This window comes from Raphanus sativus, chromosome 6 (assembly GCF_000801105.2).
Source record: "Raphanus sativus cultivar WK10039 chromosome 6, ASM80110v3, whole genome shotgun sequence".
Classification (NCBI taxonomy): Eukaryota; Viridiplantae; Streptophyta; class Magnoliopsida; order Brassicales; family Brassicaceae; genus Raphanus; species Raphanus sativus.
In genome coordinates this window covers 2,088,800-2,102,214 of record NC_079516.1, presented here as the reverse complement: position 1 = coordinate 2,102,214, position 13,415 = coordinate 2,088,800, and the positions used below count along the sequence as shown (strand labels likewise).

Below are 13,415 nucleotides of genomic sequence, written 5' to 3'. Positions count from 1 at the left end.
AAACTGTGCTTATTTTAAAAATATCAATAATTTAAACCAAAATTTATAAAATCTCTAAAATTAAAATATTTTTTTTTAGAAATTTAGATTTCATTTTAATTTTAGGAAGAAAAATAACTAAGTTTTGGATGATTTTTTTTTTAAAATCTAAAATTGAATAAAAATAAATAGTTTTATCCAAAATTTATTTTATTTTATTTCTAAAATTTCAAATAAAATTATAAAATTTTAAGATTTGGCTCAGAATGAAAACAAGTAATTATTTTATGTTAAAAACAAAATAAATTGATATTGAAATAATACTAAAACTAAAAAAAATAAAGGTATCTCCAAGGTCGCGAGTGGCTATGAGTGCCACCATTTATTTTATTTTATTTCTATAAATAAAAATAAAAAGGGAAATTTTAAGATTTAGTTTTTAAATTTTAAAGAGTTTTTAGTTTTCTTTTAATTTTTAATAGTTTGATTAAAATGAATATAATTTGAGTATGTGAAAATAGTTTTAAAAGTAAATTTATTTAAATAAATAAAAGAAATTAGTTGAGATATTAATCTAGTTAACAACAGAGTTTAAATATTAAAAAAATTTAATAAAATTTAGTTGGAGTATTTTAATGAAATTTTTATAAGATTAGATTTTGGAAATGTTTACTAAAAGTAAAACATTTTAAATGCTAAGAAAGTGAGTTAAACGTGAACATACAGAGACAACTACCACTTGCAGCATGTTATGATTTCAAAATTATAATAAGGATACTATTTTGTTCTAAAAATTTTTTTTCATTGTTTTTCATATGTATATATCGCAATTAATTTTTAATTTACAATTGGTTATTAATGTTAGTAATTTCAAGTATTCATGGTATTATCTCGATTAAGAAAGTATGCAACATACAACATGTTCTTTTTTTTTTAATTCTTTGAATCTCTGAATGTACTCCTCAAATTCCTTGATGTGATCAAATTCATCGTAACTGAGAGGAGACATGTTGGTATTAACAGTTCCAATATTCTTAAAGGCTCCTTCAGCATTTATCTGATTGAAGATACCAAAATCTTCGAATACGATTAGCTGAGATTTGACGCGAGCAAAAAGCTCCTGGATGGAGAGAGACATGTTTGAGGGAATAGCAAACTCCAACTCAAGTTAAGCAGAGAGCTGACGAATCATGCTGATGGCCCAACATATATTTTTTTCTGGAAGATCACTTTCTCAAAGATTTAGTTATAAATTTTTGGAGAGTTTTTAGTTTTGTTTAAGAAATTTAATAGTTTTACTAAAATAAACATAATTTGAGTATGTGAACACAATTCTAAAAGTAAATTTATTAAAATAAATAAGAATAATTAATTGAGATATTAAATTGGATATAAAAATAATTTAAATACTAAAAGGTTTAATAAAATTTAGCTGAAGTGCTTTTATACTTTTTTAGAAATAAAATTATGGAAATGTGTTATTAAAAGTAAGAAGATTTAATTTTTAAATGCTAAGAAAGTAAGTTAAAGGTGAACATACATCTTGCAGCATGTGATGGTTTCAAAATTATAATAAGGACACTACTTTGTTTTAAAAGTTTTTCCTCACTGTATTTAATCTCAACTAGTTTTTAATTTACAGTTAGTTACTAATGTTTCTAATTTTAAGTATTCATGGTACTATTTCAATTAAGGAAATATGCAACAATACATACAACATGTTATGTTTATGTTAATTGGGTTGCTTTCAGAATCTTAAGTATACAATTGTAATTAATAACCTTTTCTATTTAAGGTTATGGATAAATATTGGTTAAAAAAAATAACAAACACAACACAACAATTCACTATATAACATAAAGAATCTAATAACACACTACCAACATTTAAGATCTTTAAAATAAGGTTTAAATTACAAGTCTTGAACATGACAATAGCTACATATATTATCATTACAAGACCATAACCATTGTGAAGTGTCTAATACATGACATATACTTACATTCACAAAGCTAAGATGTGTACACTAATTGTACACCACAACAATTCACTTATAAAATAAATAGTCCAATAATACACTATCAACATTCAAGGTCTTCTAAATTTGTTCGGTTTGAGTATGACTATTATTATGTTGCTTATGTGTCTAATGAAAATTATGTGTCTAATGAAAAGAGAAAAAAGAAAAATAATCCTTTTAATCCATTTATATAAACTTATATTTAATGAACAATTGAATGTCTTAGATTTGGTATTGATTTACCATTGCTATGAGATCCATGATGCTTAATGGTGATGAATGACTATTGTCTCTAAATATCCCAAAATCACAAAGAAAAAATGCATGTGGTAAATAAACATTAAACCACTTTGTCCAATAAAGAACGATGGAGAAATTATGCATACCACGCAAAGTAAAAAAATGATACTTATATCTCATTGGTTGAGTCTTGTATTAGCAATCTCCATCAGCTAATAACGGAAGATAAATGACAGAATTTATAGAATTCTCTGTGGAAAGTCATGTTCTAGTCTTATAGATGTTCTCAAAACTTTAGTTGATGGATTCGTCCACTTTGTTTTACAAAGAATTATAGAGAAATTATGAACAAGAAGAGAGCGAATCAAATTGAATTTTTATACACATTAAGTCACAACAAAAATAAATTACGAATAATGTTTGTCATGGATGATTTGAATTCCACTTTTTCTGACAGAGAAAACTTAAATCTCTTACAATCCCTTCTTAGTTAGAGAATCATGACGAATCAAGACATTGGTTTTATTTTTGTGGATTTTTGTCATCTAGTCATTATATGTTGATTGTGACCGTTAAGTCTGAAAATTTGGATTTTCAATTCAAAATGATTAGACAGTTAATGAATTAATTCTAGTTGTGTATATATTGGTTTATTAATTTTGATATTCATTCATCAACATCGACCCATAATTCTATGTAACTGTAGAGTCTTGTGGTTTCTAGGGTTCCACATATATCTAGATAGATTATGTGTGTATACTCGACTATGGTTCACAAGGAGATACAGGTTATGATATGAGCCTTACGTTTTCTAACAGGATCAGATACTAGACATTTCAACTAAAAAATTAATTTTAATATCCTCCACTTGTGCAGTAATGCCTACCTATATGTTACACGTTGGAGCAATGGTAGGAGAAGAACAAAGAAAACTTGAAGCATATGAGAAAAATAAAATGATAATGATGATAATATCATTTCACTACTGATCGCTCAATGTCACATGCACAACGTCTTTTTGCATTAAGAGTGTGTGTTACAAAAATTACAAATAAAAATTTCACTCTCTTTGATCGCTAAAAAAACTTCTTGTACCTTCTCCTCTCCTAGTATTATATAATATATGTGCCATCTTGTTTTGCTTTTTTCTTTCGCCTCTACTCTTCTAACGAATGTCTTGATGAACGGTAAAGATCATACGGAGCCCATAGATGATCCACACTACAAGGCTTCCTCGAATCTAGTCTCAACCATGGCTTCCCTTTCCCACTCCAATGAAGAAGACTTATAGGACCAGGATGCAACGTTCTACACTTCCCTTCGAAGTTGTCCCCTCCGAGCCCATGCTGGTTCCACCGATGATCAACGGCTTTAATATCACCGGCGAATATAAGCAGAAACGGAGGCAATGATCCCAAATGGTAGATCCTCCTCTGCTTCTGAACCGTCATCCACTCTTCTACCTTCTGTGTATACATTCCTCTCCTCCATTTTCCAACGTCCACGACCATCACGCCCGTGTTGAAATAACACGGTCGTTTCCCTTCAAGTACTTTGACTAGTTCCGGGTCCGACCAGAAAGCTTTTGTGAAATAATACGTAAAGTTTGCCTGGCAGTACTCTGGAGCCGCCACGACTTTACCTTCCATTTCAACATGCCATAGCTTCTCTATGTCGTCTACCACGACTAGGTCCGAGTCTAGGTATATGATCCGGTCAACGCTGGTGGGAATGATATCGGCGAGGTAGATTCTCGCGTAGTTTAGAGGCTGGTCTAGGGCTTCCCTGATGGATTTTGATATTTTGCTGCGGACTAGGCTTGGATCAAACTGATAAATCTTGAAGTTGAGGTAAGGAAAGGTGGATTTGATGCTGGTGAATAGGTCGTTTTCGAAATGAGCGAGGGAGAGGAAATGAAAAGAGAGGTTTTCAGGACAAGTGGAATGTTGAAGGAGAGACAAGACAGCAGCCATTGTTCCACGGAGGTAGTTTGTGTCGAGCGTCATGGCGATATGAATGTGGTCAGCCTCATGGTTCCCGCATTGATCACCGTTCCTGAAAGCCGGGGCTTCTCTGAATACAGGAAGGGTTGGAGCAGAAGGCTTGTGGAGAATGACTCCAACACGAACTGCCTTTGTGGAGGTTGTGAACAAGAGGAGGTTAAAGGACAGGAGGCCTAGGAGTTGTGTGTAGGAGCGGCTCCTTGAGGCCATCCTGAACCTAATTCTCAGGTAAAGTCTTTATTATATTTTTTGGTTTTTATAAAAAAAAGGTTAATTACAAATTAAAAAGGTGAATAGTTAATAGAGGAGCCATTGGTAGGGGAGGGCTAGAATAAAGGATTCGAGGAGAGGCTTGTTTTATTAGCAGTCGATATGTGAGGAAGAGATTGAACTTCGGACTGTTTTCCACACAATCTCTGTCTTAAAAAAATCCATTTCCTCTGAAATAGGGGAGAGTTTTTAGATTTTGTTTCTACTTTCCTTAGATTCTTAGAAACTGGTGTATGTTTTTGTTTTGGTAATAAAAGATATTTGCTTATTTTAGGACGATGAAATTGCGTTGATCAGTTTGATTTGCTGTCGTTTCCTTTAGTTGACTGTGCTGGTGAATTTTTTAAAGAAAATTCTAAAATTAGAATAACAATTCTCTTGTAAAATGTATTGTGCATTGTTTTCATCTAGTTTGGTAAAATAACAAATGTTTTACTTAAATCCATCTCAAAATAGAGCTGTCTTTTATGAGTTCTTTTATTTAGTAACAGTTAAAACCATATTAATATGCCAAATATAACATCACACCAACTCAAGTTGTTAAGAAAGAGTCTGATACTCACTCCTCTTTTTGAGAAGAAAAATGTTTGTTACTCCCAAACTTCACCTAGATATATTAGTCGCTGCATGTCCAACACATTTACCAAAGAGTTTTATGCTAGTATATCATTAATCTGGTTTATACATCGTCCAGTTCATTATGCTCTATTTGTTGAGAAATTGCCAAAAATACCATTTTCATAGTACCACTTTTCATGTTTACACTAACCACTTTTACCACTACTTTTAATGAAGGGTTTAGATTTGAACGTTTAGGATTTAGGGTTTAGATTTTATGTTTTAGGGTTTAGATTTGATGTTTTTAGGGTTTAGGGTATAAAGTTTAGGGTTTATAGTTGAGGATTTAGGGTTTATAGTTGAGGTTTCAGGGTTTAGGGTTTAGGATATTGAATTTAGGGTATATAGTTTAGGGTTTAGGGTTTAGAGTCGAAGATTTAGGGTTTAGGGTTTAGAATTGAGGGTTTAGGATTTAGAATTTTGGATTAAAATTTTGAAAAGCATATAAAAACAAAGATATAAGAGTCTTTAACATTTTAATAAATAAGGTATTTTTGAAAATGTGTATTTAATGGTGGTAAAGATGAATAATGATATCTTCAAAGTGGTATTTTTGAAAATTCCCCCTATTTGTTCTGATCCTAAACCTATTTTTGAAGAGATTTTATGCTCAAATGATTTTTTGAGAATTATAGTATGATTTATCCACATATTGATAGACCCATACATGAACCTTACAAGACAGAATAACATAATCTGAATTTAAATATAAACACATGACCTAACATCTAAGTTGATATAAGCAAATAGCAACCATTTTTAATTAGAAGAAAATAAATAATCATGAGTTCTGTAACTTCAGTTTTGAAAGTGCATTTAGTAGTAAGATGACCTCTAATTTTTGTAAGGCGTTGATATTGCAACTTAAAAGTATGTTATAGATGCATAATTGTCTAGTATATAGCATACTAGAGTTGCAGTTGAAAGAGAGGTAAAATTATAGGTGAAGGCCCAATAATTTCGTCAGGCCCATTAAGCTTTTTTAAACTGAAACAATGTCTGAGATACCCGACCCGTTTACAGAGGGAAACGAAACGAGAAAGGAAAAAACAGAGCGATTGGCACACCAAAAACACTCAATTTCTCAAAAAATCTTATGTTTTGGGAACTCGTGCAGAGGCCAAACCCACCCGTGCACTCTATCCGTCAGATCAACCAAAAGTCATTTCTCTTTCTTCTCTCTCTCTCTTGTTTTATATTCTTTTCTTTAAAGAACAAATTCTTCTGTTTCGCTTTTTCTAGGGTTCCTCGAATTTTTTTGACGCTTTCTCTTTCAAAGGGTTGACGCAATAACCCTTTAAGGGGAAACGTTGAGGAAGACACGAATCAAACATAAAAGAGGAAGAAAGAGACCAACACGAACAATAAAGTTGTTCCCTTTTTCTTCTCTCTGCTCAGGATTGGGCAAAACAAAGATTCCACCTTTCGGACAAACACAAAGATTCTGTCTTTGTGTCTGAATCATAAATCTTCCTCCTTTTACACAACATGACATCTCCCAAACCCTTCACTTCCCAAGAAGACGCCATTGTTGAATCAAACCTATACCCTTCCCTCTGTTTCCCTGGAGATCGCTTGTTCTAGCAGAAACAGAGCATCCTCTGTTTTTGAAGAATCTTTTCTTTGTGTGTAATCATCGACTCTGTTTTTTCTTTCTAGATGGGTTGCGTTCAATGCAAATGTTGTAGCCGTTACCCACCTTCATCATCATCATCAGGAGATTCTCGTAGACGTGGCGGAGACGCTAAGGTCAAACCCGGCGTCGTCGTTGAGAAGCCTCTCTCGTCATCAATCCAGGTCCCTTCTCCCAATTTCGACATGGTTTACTCTGTTCTCTCTCAGCGAGGGTACTACCCTGACTCACCTGATAAGGAGAACCAAGACGCTTACTGCATCAAAACCGAGCTCCAGGGAAACCCTAACGTTCATTTCTTCGGCGTCTTCGATGGCCACGGCGTGTTCGGTACGCAATGCTCGAGTTTCGTTAAGGACAGAGTCGTGGAGATGCTGTCTGAAGACCCTGCTCTGCTTCAAGATCCGGAGAAGGCTTACAAGTCTGCTTTCTTGAGGGTTAACGAGGAGTTGCACGAGAGCGAGATCGATGATTCGATGAGTGGGACCACTGCCATTACGGTTCTTGTCGTTGGGGACAAGATCTATGTCGCTAATGTAGGTGACTCGAGAGCTGTGTTGGCTGTTAAAGACAGGAACAGAGTTCTAGCAGAGGATTTGTCTTATGATCAGACGCCTTTCAGGGAAGATGAATGCGAGAGGGTGAAAGCGTGTGGAGCAAGAGTGTTGACTGTTGATCAAGTTGAAGGGTTGAAAGATCCGAATATACAAACATGGGCTAGCGAAGAGAGCGAAGGAGGTGACCCGCCTAGGCTTTGGGTACAGAACGGGATGTATCCAGGAACAGCGTTCACGAGAAGCGTTGGAGACTGTACAGCTGAGGGGATTGGTGTTACCGCAGAGCCTGAAGTGTCTATGGTTCATCTTTCGCCGAATCATTTGTTCTTTGTTGTTGCAAGTGATGGGATCTTTGAGTTTCTTCCAAGCCAAGCTGTTGTTGATATGGTAATAATATAAGACATAAAGACACAAGTCTTGTTTATAGAATGTGATTGAGAAGTATGTTGTGTGTTGTTTACAGGTGGGGAGATATGCTGATCCGAGAGATGGATGTGCAGCAGCTGCAGCGGAATCATACAAACTGTGGTTGGAGCATGAGAATAGGACTGATGATATCACAATTATCATTGTACAAATCAAAAACCTGTCTAGTGAATGATAATGATCATGATGATGGCATGGTTCAAAGTTCCTATTTGCCCCCTTTGTTTGTTATGTACTCTTTACTATGTGTTACATATTCATCATATATAGCAAGTAAAAGTAATGCTCTCCTTTATCATGTGTATGAGCTCCTTTCACACGTCTCTGGCTACGAAGAGACAGCATCTGAATTCTTAATCAGACACACTTGCAACTCATTTATTCCATACTGACACACCAGGAGCTAAAAACAGCAGATTATTTTAAGAGACATTATGTTCTGTGTGAGAGATAAGCTTTGATAATTATTGTCTTGCTGCTGAATGCTGTATCCTGACTTAATGTTTTAGCTGATTTAATCTGAGTATATAAGATGGCATTACATTATATGCATTTTGAGTCTGGACTCCATAAAAAAAGAGTACTAATAGCTTTACCTACAAGTAAAACGATCACATCTATAGACCTAGTTGAAAGAGAGAGTTCACTGATGAACAAAAGCTAACTGATTCAAGAACATGAGACCGTTACACACAATTCATCTTGGTCAAAGAATTGACAAAACATAGACGGGATTAATTTTTTTTTAAAAGCCTGATTGGTTTGCATTTGAATATGTTATTTTTGCCTCTTTTATCGGTGGTTTGAATCCAGTAATGCAAATGTCATTGGCCTGATTAGCATGAACCAATTGGTAAGTTGGCCTGAGACCCTGGTGAACCGAAGTCGATAATAATGGCACAATGGTAATAAGAACGTATTTTATTAGTTTTGTAGAGAATATTGATAAATCCTGATAAGAATTCATTGGATTTGTACCAGAAAAGGGAGAAGATCTCAGAGGAAGATCTAAAAGATCTGGAATTTTCTTTCTTGTTTTTGTTATTCTTTTATACATAGAAGATAACAAGAGAGGAAGAGACCGGCTCAACAGTGTCATGGATCCTGGGGTAAATTTTATTTATTTATTTCCGAATTAATTTTTTTTTTTGACAACCATTAATATTTTATTTTAAAATCTGATAAATATTTGTTTTTTTTAATATCAGAAGTATTTTAAAAAATAAAACTGTGATAAAATAGAAATACTTTCATATAATTGTTTTTGACATCTTTTCTTTTTTTTTAATATAAAAATACATGTATTTAAGAAAAAAGGGCACGTATTGGACCTGGCCGGTTGCACCACTTGTGCCCTATCTAAGCCGTCGATTAACCCATTGTTGATTTGTTAACGTGACGAACCCCATGGAGCTCGGCGAGGAGCCACGGCCTACAGCTACGAGGATGCCTAATGCAAATGGCTCTTTACTGGATTCTTCCGATGATGTCGAAGACGGTGGTGTTAGCGACGTCAACGAAGAACATGAAGGGAAATACGAGGAGGAAAGTGACGCGTCAAGCCGCGAGGAGGGCCAAGAATGGGAAGTGGATAGTTTCGACGATGGATTCGACTACAGACCTAGAAGGAATCTGGATCCCAACGATGAGATAGGTCAGAAGATGCATCGCTACAGATCTTCCATGTACAAGAGCAAGGTTTGTTTCATGATAAATGTTTCTTGATAGTGTGTAACTTTTGATAAACTTGATGATCATGATTCCTGGTGGTTTTCTCAGGGATTCGATGTTGATGGAGATAGCTACCCGGGGAGCATACTCTACAGAACACTCTTCCCCATCGAACTCGATGAACCATTTGAATGTATGTTTTTACCTGGACTTACTGTTACTGGACGTGAGTTCATGAAAACCATGGTTGATTTGGCTCTGGAAAGATACAACACGATCAAGGTTTGTCTTCATAAATTTTCATAAGTATTTGTTTGGTTTAGTTTTCATGAAACTAGGGTTGATATTTTTTTTTCTGGTAGGGATTAACTGTGACATGTGAATCTATTGTAAGGACCATCATTGGTTTGGCGTCTGGGGTCAAATGCTACATTACCTTTATGGCCAGAGTCTATCCAAATGGTGATCTTGTAGAGTACCAGGCAAAAACAGAGAAGAGAGTTTGGCAAAAGAAATTTCATGTTATCTTTTGCAGGCCAACTCCAGAACCCAAAGGTATACATTGACCTTAGCATGTGACTTGGTTCTCAAGTTACTTTTTCTTTGACTGTTCTATTGTAATTTTTGTGTTAGGTTGTTGTATATTTTAGAACTCAAAAACGTCACTTAAACTTGTGTGTTTCTGACTTTCACCAGACGTCTTTTTTTTTTTTTTAATATTGAAGATATCTCTCATGCAAAATCATGTGAAGCCACTACGCTTGTTCATGTTTCTGCTTTGTTAACATACCTATATATTTTTTTATTATGTCTTGAAGAAGAGCCGGTGGATGTTGAATACTCTGATTCTACCACCGATGGGGAGTATAGTGATGCGTCCAGTCGTGAAAGTGACCAAGCATGGGATGTGGATAGTTTCGACGAGGGAACTGATTTCAAACCCCCAACGAAGACAGCTCCCTCAGATGAAGAAATTGAAAAAATGCGTCTATATAGACCTCAGATGTACAAGAATAAGGTACTTTGTAGATTCTACTTATAAAAAAAGAACATCTCTTTGATTTATTTTATGAATCAACCATACAATAACTTTAATTTGGATCTATGGTGACTTTTCTGTTCAGAGAATTAAAATTTGTTAATCTGTATATCAAAGTATGTGTATCCAAAGTCAAATGATTGTGTGCTCATTCTCAGGGTTTCTTTGTTGATGGAGAAGTCTACCCGGGACGACTTCTTTACTTTTCTCCCGTTGACCTTGATAAGCAATTAGTTCCTACCGGGCTTACAGGTCGCCAGTACATGGAAAACATGGTGGATGTGGCCCTGGCTCAATACAACGAGATGAAGGTATATGATTACATCATATCTTAATTAAACATGTGAGGCAACTTACCAGTATTTGTCCGACAATTTGTTTTTGTGTAGGGATCCAATTTGACATTAGAATCTATTGTGAGGGCTAATCTGAGTAAGGTGAATGGGTTCAAGTCATACATCACGTTTATGGCTAGAGATATTGACAATGGAGATATTGTGGAGTATCAAGCTAAAGTAGAGAGGAAGTTTTGGCAAAGGGATCATCATGCCATCCTTTGTAGGCCAAGTCCAAAATCAGAAGATGTTGTAATTATGGGCTGATCTTAGGTTAAATAGTTATTAAATTCTTATGGTAATTGGGTTTGTTTTGATTTTCTGAATGGCAGATTGATGTTCTACCAAGCTTATGAGAGAAACTTATTCCGGGAGAAGACGCACCTTTATGTGTTTTAAATCTGTCTTGTTTTCTAATCAGAAGTTTAACGTTAAAATTATTTGCTAGTTTAATCGGATTTGAAGTTAAACTGACGTTCAAGGGAAACGCGCTCTGTAAGTAAGCTTGTGTTTAGTCACAATTGAACCTAAATTGATTATTTTAACATGGCCTATTGAGCATACATAAATAATAGTGTGAGACTGTAAATATACATTTTTCATTTGAAAAGTGTAAACTCAGCATGAAATGTCGGGTTTTACTAATTAACCATTCGTCCGTAATTGTGGGTTGAGCACACTTAATCTGGATATCAATCAGGCTAACATGATCTGGACGACCCATACGAGCAGAGTAGATTATAACTAGGCCTTGTCTTGTCCATAACTCTTTGTTGGGCTTACTTCAAAGTCGGTCGGTCTATAAACCATTACGAGATTATTTATTCAGAGGCTCTTTTATTTAACAAATATAAATTTTGATGTTTCAAGATATTAAAGACAACTAAGACATCATTAAATTCGATCAAATGAAACATTTCCAATCTATATTGGGTCTGATTAAAACTCCAGACATCAATAGCTTAGTTTTATCCACTCCTTGAACAAGTTAATCTTAGCATTTTCATCACAACTTGGTAGCAACCTCAATCTTCGATGTTATTTTCATTTGGCCTTTTTAAAACTTAAAAAACATGGCAACATTCTAAAGGTCATTTGATTACAGCAGGCTATTTAGTCATATTGGATGCCAAAACTTCAATTGTTTGTTTAAAATACTCATCCCTTATATACTAGAGGGCAAATAATCTAACAAATCAGAATTTAATACATAGATTAAAAAATATAAATAGTTTAAAATAAATGAAATATGAAAACTCAAAATGCTAAATATTTATTTGACGATGAAAATATTTTATTTAGCCACTTCGTGGACAGTTTTCTTCCCCACCACGATCAACATTCACAAACACTCTCCAATTAACTAATTACCTATATTTTAAAAATAAAATTCGTAATTGTTACACCTTTGAGTGTGTTATGATGAAACTGGAATTCTTCAAACATATTTGCATCTCAAAAATAAATTTTCAGCGTAAAAATATTTACATTCTATTTATGTATATTTAAACATAATGATCACGGATTTACATGAACCAAAACTCTAAACTGTTGTAAGAGAAATATAACAAGCTAGCACAAACTTTACAACCAAGTAAAATGAATTGAAATTTAAACTGAAATTTTAAAAGATAATTATTGATCAGTTCGTTCGTGAAAAGAAGAGAAGGTCACTATTATTTTAATTTGAAGAGTTTGGAAATTTCAAAATAGATATGTTTCGATAATTTTATATTAATTTTAATTTTGTTGAAAATCTGTGTAGTCAATGATGTTTGATAAATTTTTTGATGATCTGTTGAATTAGTTTTAGTTTATATATTTAATAATATATTTTAGAAAATAGTGTATTTCTTAATTATTGTATCTTCAACTTAAATATCAAATATTTTGATACGGAGAAATATTATATTTTTTGTCTACAACTCTAAATACATTGAGTATTAGCATGAATGAGATAAATATTTGTTTTTCTAAAAATTATACTGTTTTAATATAATAAATTAATCATTTTTTCCTCCTTCATCATTCATTCAAAGTATACGGCGCTTAACCGAAGCCAAATCAACCAATCTCTTGGAACAGATTTTACGACTGCGATTAGCCAATTGGATTCTAGAAAATGCAACAAAGATTTTAACCAAACACCAATGATTTTCCAATAAGATTTGACTTCTATGTCAAACACCAATAACTTGTAGATAATGCTACAAAGAAATTTTTTAGAAGTAAACATACCCAATTCTGGATAAAACACAAAGAACTGGTAATCATCTTCTAAAAACTTAAGAACTTATAAACTTATCAAAATATCTATAAGATGATTCTCAATCTTGGGAAATGAAACATCTATCAGTTAAAGAAATGTTGTCAATAAAGAAAAAAAACAAATTTATTTCACATATGTTAGTATAGATGTTTTTCTATTCATTTTTTGTGCACGAACATAAAGTCTAATGCTCATTAGTATTGTTCTCTTACATAAATCTAACTTCAAAAAATTTATTGTTCACCTAAAAAGTTATTCTAACAACACAAAAGTTATGATTGATCTTTGATTTCAGCTTAATGAAAGAAACCATAATTATAACCATAAACATATTCTTGTTTCATTAGAAATTGTT

General features: G+C 33.5%; 3 protein-coding genes across 3 annotated transcripts; 2 read left to right on the top strand and 1 right to left on the bottom strand.

The window, feature by feature from the left end:
• Window positions 1-3,246: 3,246 nt before the first annotated feature.
• On the bottom strand, window positions 3,247-4,553 carry LOC130496187 (probable galacturonosyltransferase-like 4). The gene has a single exon (XM_056988038.1). The coding sequence runs from the start codon at window positions 4,450-4,452 to the stop codon at window positions 3,397-3,399; it is 1,056 nt and encodes a 351-aa protein (XP_056844018.1). The 5' UTR covers window positions 4,453-4,553; the 3' UTR covers window positions 3,247-3,396.
• Window positions 4,554-6,207: 1,654 nt separating this feature from the next.
• LOC130496449 (probable protein phosphatase 2C 35) lies at window positions 6,208-8,036 on the top strand. Its single transcript, XM_056988512.1, has 2 exons — window positions 6,208-7,707; window positions 7,784-8,036. The coding sequence occupies exons 1-2, from the start codon at window positions 6,790-6,792 to the stop codon at window positions 7,919-7,921; spliced, it is 1,056 nt and encodes a 351-aa protein (XP_056844492.1). The 5' UTR covers window positions 6,208-6,789; the 3' UTR covers window positions 7,922-8,036.
• Window positions 8,037-9,045: 1,009 nt separating this feature from the next.
• LOC130496213 (uncharacterized) lies at window positions 9,046-11,165 on the top strand. Its single transcript, XM_056988087.1, has 6 exons — window positions 9,046-9,444; window positions 9,526-9,699; window positions 9,780-9,972; window positions 10,236-10,435; window positions 10,615-10,767; window positions 10,846-11,165. The coding sequence occupies exons 1-6, from the start codon at window positions 9,154-9,156 to the stop codon at window positions 11,056-11,058; spliced, it is 1,224 nt and encodes a 407-aa protein (XP_056844067.1). The 5' UTR covers window positions 9,046-9,153; the 3' UTR covers window positions 11,059-11,165.
• Window positions 11,166-13,415: the final 2,250 nt, after the last annotated feature.

Excerpts from the sequence above, each read along its gene's own strand:
- LOC130496187 (XM_056988038.1), bottom strand. The coding sequence starts at position 4,452 with ATGGCCTCAAGGAGCCGCTCCTACACACAACTCCTAGGCCTCCTGTCC.
- LOC130496449 (XM_056988512.1), top strand. The coding sequence starts at position 6,790 with ATGGGTTGCGTTCAATGCAAATGTTGTAGCCGTTACCCACCTTCATCA. Across the intron at positions 7,708-7,783 it reads GCCAAGCTGTTGTTGATATG|GTGGGGAGATATGCTGATCC; the intron begins GTAATAATATAA and ends TGTTGTTTACAG.
- LOC130496213 (XM_056988087.1), top strand. The coding sequence starts at position 9,154 with ATGGAGCTCGGCGAGGAGCCACGGCCTACAGCTACGAGGATGCCTAAT. Across the intron at positions 9,700-9,779 it reads AAAGATACAACACGATCAAG|GGATTAACTGTGACATGTGA; the intron begins GTTTGTCTTCAT and ends TTTTTCTGGTAG. Across the intron at positions 9,973-10,235 it reads GCCAACTCCAGAACCCAAAG|AAGAGCCGGTGGATGTTGAA; the intron begins GTATACATTGAC and ends TATGTCTTGAAG.